The sequence below is a fragment of the Gekko japonicus genome, unplaced genomic scaffold, assembly GCF_001447785.1.
Source record: "Gekko japonicus isolate JY-2015 unplaced genomic scaffold, Gekko_japonicus_V1.1 scaffold75, whole genome shotgun sequence".
Taxonomy (NCBI): domain Eukaryota; kingdom Metazoa; phylum Chordata; class Lepidosauria; order Squamata; family Gekkonidae; genus Gekko; species Gekko japonicus.
In genome coordinates, this window is record NW_015173124.1 from 1,347,505 (window position 1) to 1,356,887 (window position 9,383).

At 43.8% G+C, this 9,383-nt stretch overlaps 1 protein-coding gene across 5 annotated transcripts in view; it reads right to left on the reverse strand.

Annotated features, from left to right (window-relative positions):
- MAST2 (microtubule associated serine/threonine kinase 2) overlaps positions 1-9,383 on the reverse strand; it is a 162,574-nt gene that overhangs the window by 6,214 nt on the left and 146,977 nt on the right. For all 5 annotated transcript variants that reach the window (XM_015421982.1, XM_015421981.1, XM_015421980.1 and 2 more), the window contains 3 exons: positions 7,436-7,651; positions 4,510-4,736; positions 2,342-2,464 (listed from right to left, as the gene is read on the reverse strand). In XM_015421982.1, the coding sequence (XP_015277468.1) occupies positions 2,342-2,464; positions 4,510-4,736; positions 7,436-7,651 (566 nt within the window). The remainder of the gene's footprint in view (positions 1-2,341; positions 2,465-4,509; positions 4,737-7,435; positions 7,652-9,383) is intronic.

Below are 9,383 nucleotides of genomic sequence, written 5' to 3' on the forward strand. Positions count from 1 at the left end.
GCAGGGAGCAAGGTCCCCCGGAGTTCCCCCCCACTCCCCCAGATTCCCCCCCCCCCGTTCACAGAAAGAAGAAGGGCTAAGATCAGAAGGCAATTGCAAGAATGCACACAGAGTAACAGATTAATGGCCCGTCGACAGCTACAAGATGAGTCATTACAGGAGCCTTGCTAACTTGCCAGCTGCAGATAAGACTAACTAGGGAAAAGCTACATAAAGCTGGGTGTGAGCTGTTGCCAACTTGTGGAAGCAACACGTCACCTCATAGTGAATCCTGTGACCACAACTCCTAACTCTGCTCTACTCCTGTGACTCTTGGATCAGCTTGACTCTGCTTTTGGACTCTCTCTGACTCTAATAACTGGCCTTGGACTGATTGGACTATGCTGTGAACATTCCTTTGACCTGCTCCTGCCTGTGTGACTTGGACTTGGAGCCTGTGAGACCAGCTGGGCTATGACAAAAAGGAAGCAGAAAACAGCCAGGTCCTTGAGGGCCAGATGGGGCCCCCTGAGGGCTTGATCCGGCCCATGGGCCACATGTTTGACATCCCTGTTCTAGACTTTAAGAGTCAGTGAAACTCAGAAACCTATGCCTGAGTGTTTAAGCAGGAACTGGAAAGAAAGCCTCTCTCCTCAAAGTTTTAGAAGACCTTTCTGAATAGCAGAAACACTTACTTGTTGGCAACAAATTATGTGGAGTTAGTGTGATTACAAAGTTACCTCAGTTTTATTATTGGTTGACTTCATATATCCTACCCGTAATTCCATCTGACCTTTTCTCTTCTAAATAAAACATTTTGTTTATTTTGAACTTTCAAAAGCCTCTTGTGTGCCTTTTCAGAAGATGAATATAAGTAGGTGATTTTGTCTCTTCCCTTGGTTCCCTGGGCTGGGCCAGCATCAAAGTATATATATTAAAGCTACTGGATGAGACAGCCATAGACAAACAAATAAGAAGAAAATAGATACAGGGGCTGCTCAAAAAGAAAGAAGATAAAAGGAAAAATGTTGGGTGTGAGGGAGGGAAGAGAACAAAATCGCCATAACTGCAATCTTTTATCCTTCACAAGTCTTTTCATAACACTAGGTGTTAGACAGGCACTGTCCCTGCCTATTGTCTTAAATTCCCTTGAATAATTCTATTTCCTCCCTTATATCATTTATTTCATCTTTAGAAAATAATGCAAGAGGGACATCATGAAACAGACCTTCCCCCATAATTAAACAAGGATTTTCTAGTTGAATGACAACTGCAGACAGCTCTTAAAAGTGTGATTTTTGGTATTTTAACACAAACATTGTGAAACACCTGGAAGGCAAATAAATCAGAACACATCTCCTCTCCACCACACCATGATGCTAGAAATTCTGCCAAGCAGCACATTTCAATTTCAATGCTACAACCTGGTTGTGTCTCCAGTATTTTCCCCCTCTAAAGAGCATCAGAATATAGTAAGGGGAACAGAAGCATATTAATATTACTACGTTGGCTATTTAGTCAGGCAACTGGTTCAAACTGTGTGCCCTACTGCATTTTAGCATTTGCAAGATACTTCTTGCAATCCCAAATAAAAGACACAGGGCAAACATGCTCTCTTCCCCCACTCTTTTAAAAGGCTTTTTTACAAGCTGTTCAGACAGGATAGGGAGAACATTGTACCTGCAAAGCAAGCTGAGCCCGGAGCTGAAATCTCAGTGTTAAGTCTGAAAACGGAATCTAGCTCAAGATCCTGTACGGGTTCTCTCTTTACAGGTGAACTCTCAGATCAGGATCATGATATGGCATAGGATGGCATTCTGACACTAGCTATGTGACACTGTTACTATTCAACAGGTTTCTTGTGCAATTCCAGAAATTACTCCAAATTCAAATTGCCCATGAAGCTGGAGTAAGAACCTTTCCACCAACAAGATACTGCTGTGTTCCCCCTTGAACAGAAACATATGGAGCTGTCATGCCAAATGAAAAACACTTGTACATTTGCTGTGGTGGAAACTGACCAAGTGGAAAGGCCCTAACACCATCCAGGCAAAAAATTGTTTAAAATGACAATTTTACATCAGTGCCACTAGGCTAAAAACTGGAATAATAATTCATTTTATCTTTAAGGTGATATAACACAGAATTACTCAAATGTTACTAGTTTTGGCTGATATGCCTTTTTTCAGCAGAATATCAAGTATAAGCTGAAACTTAACTGTAAACTATGTGTGCATGGATTTCTATATGCTAAACACCTTAAAAAGTCTCTTGTATTTATTTAAAATAGCCCAGAGCTGCTTTTTACAAAACATTTGGGTTTATATACACTGTACCAGTCATACTGCATTTTTAGGATCACCTTTAGGATCAGTTCCACCACTTCAGTATGCACCAATCCATGGACAGGTTCTCCATTCACATGGGTTATCAAGTCTCCTTCTCTGAGACCTGCCTCACTTGCAGGGCCTTCTTCTTCTACGTGCTGTCAATGATAGAAAAGATGGAGAAAACACTGATTTCCAAAAGTTTCCTCCCCTTCTAGGCTATCCTCTTTACCCATTAACTCTTCCCACAAAACACATAGTGTAGACATTCACACAGCTACTATACACTGTAGAACACATATGTGTGGTAAGACATTTTAGAAATATAGAAAGTTTGGGTTTAAAATGAACCAAATAGTTCATAAAATCCATGTACCTGTTTCTGTCATTGCTAGCAAAACAGCAGACAGCCTTGGCCTGTTTGAATCAAACCCCATGATTCTTTGCAAACCCTGCTCCAAGCAAATTTCTTTCTTGGTCAATATTCCATTCCCAGGAAATCTCCACAGATGTGAGACTTCCCAATACCCCCAATTTCCTAGGCAATAAAATGTGTGGTCATTTGGGAAGTTGGCAGACTTCAATCCAAAAGACAAACTAACTTCCTGAGATACAGAGAGTTCACACACACACACCACTTCAGAGATAACATCAAAGGACAGTTTATTTCCCATGACTGGGAAACACTAGGAGAAAACAATGACACTGTATTGATCCTGTGGAATGTGAACGTTTGTTGTATGAGATGCAAGAAAGCAATTTCCTGTAAACCTCCAAAATGTTAATTTACAAATGTAATTTAATTATTGAGGGACCTTTTTTGGCATAAATACTGGTTAGATTCAACAGACCTTTGCTGGCTCTTGGTAGGAGTCAGCCCGAGAGGCCTCTCGTTCTTTGCATGCTTTGGGGTGGGATAGGACTTTGCTTGCATGTTTATCTTACTGGGTATTTACTATCAATGTTTAGGAGATAGAATTCTACTGTGTTGGCAAGCTGGCATAGCGTCTTGCTGGTCACCTTGCCAGGTAAATCTTTGAATGTTTTTCTTTAATAAAGATAAGTTTTAGTTTAAGAAGAGACCTTTCTGTGTCAGCGCTTAGTGGTTTCCAAGTTTACACCTCTGCCTTTGGTAAGGAGGCATCACTCAGGGGACACGAACCAGAGGGGGAGTGTGGGGACACACATTTTTCTCACAACAATATGGAAGTCAATGAAATGCTTACTATTTCCCTGTCACTTATAGGGATATCACGTAGCTACATTACATTCAGCCAGACTTCTAGGCCTTCAATCTAGCAGCAGTCCACTATGATCTTACATAATGAATCCCCAAGGTCCTTTCCCAGCATTCCTCTAACTGGCATTACATTTGTGGCCTCTTATCTGAAAAGCACATGACTCTAGCACTGATCTATGTTATCAATAAAGAATTTTCTCCCAATACAAATAATTATGAACTTCTGAGAAAAGAAGAGTAAACAGTTGCAACAGTGAAAGCAAATTACCCCAGAAATGACATTATTTCTATTTATGTCACATATTCTGTGTTTGACTGTGTACCTAAATTTTCTACCCATTCCTTGATCAATGGGTATTCAACAGAAAATCCTACTCCATGTTAATATTGTATCACAGTGATTCCCTTCAAATAATAATCTTCGTTTATAATGATACTACCTTCCTTTTTTTCCCACCTGTGAATATTGTGCAATTAAAAATGGCAAACATTTCTGTGATATGGTGTAGGGAGAATGGCTATAGTAAACAGCCACACATTATTTAATGAAGAAAACAAACATACATGTGAAGACTGCCTGAGAATACTGGTGAAATGGAAAACAGCAAGCACACACATAAGCCCCTTGTATAACCCACAGCTGAACTAAATTCCAAATCCCTAGTCAATTCAATAGGAAGACAATGATGCTCTCTACAGCACGTAATTAACTCCAAGCAGATGCATGAAGAATCCTAAGGGAGGGAGATGATATGAGGTAGATCATCCCTATTAATGTATCTCAGAACAGCCATAAAAAGGAGCATATGCACCCCCAGAACATTTGTACAGAAAGGAGTTAAGAAGATTCTAGGAAGTAGTGTCTGGAAGTCTTTTTTTAAACATGGAGAGTGGACTTCCTCCAGTTCATTCCAAGTCATGTTATAGTTGAGAAGAACCCATTAAAATTCAACAGAAACATACCCAGACCATATGATGCACTGTGTAGATATCACTATTTCCCATGTAGACTCTAATAGCACGAAGCGTGAAGCCATATTTCTTCCCAGCTCGGTGAATGATGATTGGTGGTTTTGGGTTTATTACAGCAGGAGAAAAGTCTCGACTAGGAGAGGAGTCCCTCGAAGATGGGTTGGAGGAGAGGGAATGAGGTGACATTGGACTAGCCAATGGGGAACACGTATGATGCTCTACGTGAAAATAAAAGGATTAAAAATTAGAAAGGAAAATACAATTTGCATTAAAATAAAGGAAAATTAAATATCCTGATTGTGTGACACTTGTGGCACATTTTTTCTTGACCAATGTATGAAGTGACTTAAGAATCAGAAAAATATTAGTCAAGCACTTTGCCACAGTTGCCACCTATAACTTAGCTAGCCCACTTCTTTCTTCCTTTATGAAGACAATTCTGTAGCTCACTTGTAAATGTGTGTTTAAATATACTGTGGTGCCTTTAAGTCTAAAATATGAACTGTTTAGTCTATAAGGCACTCTGAATCCTTTTTAAAACTTTTAAATAAAAAATGAACTATAGTTTAACCAATGCTAGGCAGTCACAAATAACCCAATGTGCACCAACAAAGCAAAGCAAATTTAAGGTCAGTTACAGACAATGCTCCTTCTAAGCTGTGGAGTCTTGGGAGCAAAAATTCTACTTTCTGAGCTACCAGCATTAAAGTTGTGAGCAGGTGATTTGACTACTGCATAAATCAGTTTGCTCTGGAGCCATCCTTCCAGAGCTAAGACAAACACCTGTGAGCCAGAGGCTAAAAAACTGTGAGCTAGCTCACACTAACTCAGCTTAGAGGAAACACTGGTTATAGATTATTTTTACTGCATATTTAGACAAGGAAAAACATGCAACATTTTAGAAGTAACAAATGTGTGTGATACGCCGCTCAGACAGTTTTGCCAATAGACTACTCAGACATCTCAAGAAATGATGGTTTGTTTCAGCTGCAGTTTGTTGCACAAAATGCTTGGCTAGTCTATCAGTCATACATAACAGATCACAGCTGTTCATAAATCCTAGTTAGTCTGCTGCTTTCTGACTTTCCTGCCTTCAAGCAAAATACTTTTTGGATACAGAGACCTAGCCACTCCAGCAGCTACCACAGGAGCTTCCAGATTTTGCTGGCAAAGTGTCATTATGCATGCACACAACTTACTTTTGTTGTGGATACAGATAGGGACAAATGGATATGGAACAGGAAGAGGAGTGTAGGACAAGCCTAAGAGATCTTTATGCCACTCACTGTGAAGCCAATCATTAGCTGCCCTCCCCTTCTATCTAGTCATTAACTGCTGTTTCTATATTTTTTACTCTAAAATAAATTAGATCTTAATAGCCCTCATCACACACCACTACCTGACCACAAGTTCTCCCTTACTGTTTTGCCACATTTCCTAACCTTTTTTATCCTCTTAGGCAATCGCCAGGTCATTCACTCACTCCTAGGATATAAATGAGGGTTTGAAAAGGGAAGGAGGGGAAGGGAAGGAGGGTGTGTCCTGGGGAACCACTCATGATAGCTGCTGGTAAAGGTAAAGAAAAAAACACCCAACTTTCTGAATGATAAACGTTACATTAGAAATGCCCCTTAATCAAATAATGTACCCTACCCTCTGTGGATCAGTGCCCCAAAAGCCCAGTTCAGTTTAGCGCTCCTACTTGCTACTGTGTTTGTAATGCCATTTCAGCTACACACCATATTCTGCAGCACACTGAGCTAAGTCACGGCAGTGCAACAGCAAGATAGTTACATTTTCTCATGCCTGCAGTTTTAACACATGCTGATATTATAATGCCCCTGTATATCTATGGAGCGGCCTCATTTGGAATACTGTGTACAGTTCTGGCCACCATATCGCCAAAAGGACACTGCAGAGCTGGAAAAAGTACCCAGGAGGGCACCCCAAGATGATTAGTGGGTTGGAGCATCTTCCCTATGAGGAAAGGCTGGGACTTTTCAGTTTAGAAAACAGACACCTAAGAGGGGGGCATGATAGAGGTTTATAAAATTATGCATGTGGTGGAGAGAGTTGACAAAGAGAATTTTTTTCTCCCTCTCCCAAAATACTAGAACTTGAGAGCATCCAATGCAATTGATGTGCAGTAGGTTCAGAATGGACAAAAGGAAATACTACTTTACACAGAGAGGGATTAAAATGTGGAATTTGCTGCCAGAGGATGTAGTGATGGCCACAAGAATAAACAGCTTGAAAAGGGGATTCAATAGATTCATGGAGGATAAGTCCACCAATGGCTACTAGCCATGGTGACTGAAGGGAAACTCCACATTCAGAAGCACTAAGTCTCTGAATCCCAGAGCCAGGAGGCAACATCAGGAGAAGGCCTTGGCCTCTATCAAGGGTGTAGACTTTCCAATTTCCCGGGGGGGGCTGGGGCTGGGCCAGAGGCATTGCTTTGCTAGGAGCAAGGGTGGCTCCCGGGGGAGGCTGAGCAGCTTCCTGAAAATTTCGGCGGGGGCTGAAGCCCCGCCGCCCCCACGAAGATTACGCCTATGGCCTCTATGCCCTGTTGTTGGCCCTCCAGAGGAACTGGTTGGCTACTGTGTGAGACAGAATGCTGGACTAGATGGACCATCGGTCTGATCCAGCAGGGCTCTTCTTATGTTCATAATGTTCTACATAGCCTTTGCAACCAAATTCACAGCACAACAAACTGTATTTTAAAGAATCATAATGAAGCAGTCACTTATGGTGGCTGTACAAATCACCATGATTTAAATTGCAGTCTTCATAACATTCTCACAAACACAGACCATTCTCTACCACTAGAATAATGTGGTTCTTGGCATGACCATAAAAATATAAGGTGCTTATAAGTCACTCTTATGATTTTGTTGTTGTTGCTGTTTCTTACCTGAAGGAATCAGGAGGGAGAGGGCTGTGGCTGATGCTGACTTAATCACTTTATTGACAGGCCGTGAGGAACGTTTTTCCCCTGACTCCCCAGAGAGTAGCCTATGGCGAGCTCGCCGCACTGCCAAATCACTTGTTGCTTTGTGAGTAGTAAACTCTGGGCCCTCGTTGCTATTACTGCGAGTGCGTTGATCAGAGAAGTCTGCAGTGCTCTCAGCTACAGTTTCAATTAAAATAGATTAGAACCACAGGGAATTTCTAAAAGCCTTTCCCCCTGCAGGCACATATATGAAATCAAAGTCATGTTTATACACAGTCCAACAGTGAACTTTCCTCAGAAGTAAACCCAGGCCCTGAAGCCTTATTTACAGATGCATTTAACTAGGAGTGTCACAATCTCAACAAAATTACCAGCTTTCCTTTTGCTATGAAAATACATAATTAAGATGAAGAGAATAAAAAAGAAACTTGAATAAAACAAATTCTACTACAGTGTTGAAAGTTCTATAAATTTGAGGTTTAGAAGATATAAACAACATGAAGCCTGAGTAAAGCACTTTAATTAGTGTTGTTATCAACAAGACCTGCTGCGGCAAAGACTATAAACTGCCAGCAACTTGTGGGCAAGACAGTTTGCAATACAGAATGACATTATGAGGTAAATGTTTACTATTTTTAACATGACACAAGAGAAAGACAAAGCAGCTTTTTATGGCTGCAACGTGCCTAACTAATGCTCATCATGGGCTGATTGAGATGATCTTCTCTTTCTCATGGTGGGGATGGCCTGCCTTGGCCTCCATTCATCTGTCCCAGCTCTGACAGATTACTTGTGTTGTACAGGGTTACCCTTCCTTGGAACAAAAACTATTATTTTAGGAATTGTTCTAAATGTCCCCAAATGCAATGCTGTATAATGAAAAGCAGGAAAACCCCAAGGCCAAGAAGATACCTTCAGCTGAGAAAGACAAGAGTATCCACTATAGAAACAGGCCAAACTGATCACACAGTGGTTATGCTGAAACTGGTGTGACCAGGGGTCTTTTGGGGCCAGAGCGCGCTGGAGCGCTGCTCCGGGACCTGGCACAAATGGCAGTGGCAGCAAGCCCCGCCCTCAGCTCTCTGCGCTGAGCTCTGTCGGTGGCTTCCCGGGGCCCGTGCCGGAGCGCTACCACCCCAGGGAGGCCAGAGGAGGCCGTCGCTGGCTCCCTGGGACTCGCGCCGGAGCGCTGCTGCCCCAGGGAGGCCAGAGGAGACGCGTTGCCAGCTCCCTGGGGCTTGCGCCAGAGCACTGCCGCCCCAGTGAGGCCAGAGGAGGCCTGTCAGTGGCTCCCTGGGGCTCACGCTGGAGCGCTACGGCCCCAGGAACACCCCAGGCGGCCCGTCGCTGGCTCCCTGGGGCCCGCGTGGGAGCGCTGCAGCCCCAGGGAGGCCACAGAAGGCATGTCACCAGGAGCTGGCACAAATGGCGGTGGCAGCAAGCCCTGCCCCCAGCTCTCTGCGCTGAGGTCTGTCGCCGGCGTCCTGGGGCCCGCGCCAGAGCGCTGCCACCCCAGGGAGGCCAGAGGAGGCCCATTGCCCGCCCCTTGGGGCTCGCGCAGGAGCGCTGCCGCCCCAGGGAGAGCAGAGGAGGCCCGTTGTCAGCTCCCTGGGACTCGTGCTGGAGCACTGCCGCCCCAGGGAGAGCAGAGGAGGCCTGTCACCGGCTCCCTGGGGCCTGCGCCGGAGCACTGAAGCCCGGGGGAGGCCAGAAGACGCTCCCCGCCGCCTCCCGGGGTAAGTGAGGGATCTGCGGGGGGTGGCGGAGGCTTGATTGGGGGAGTGGGGGGGTAAGAGAGACTCCCCCCTCCCCCATCTCTTTGCCCTCTTTCTTCCCCTCCTTTCCTTCCCCTCCTTTCCTTCCCCTTCTTTTCTTTCTTCCTCTCTTTTCCTTCTTCTTTCCTTCTCTC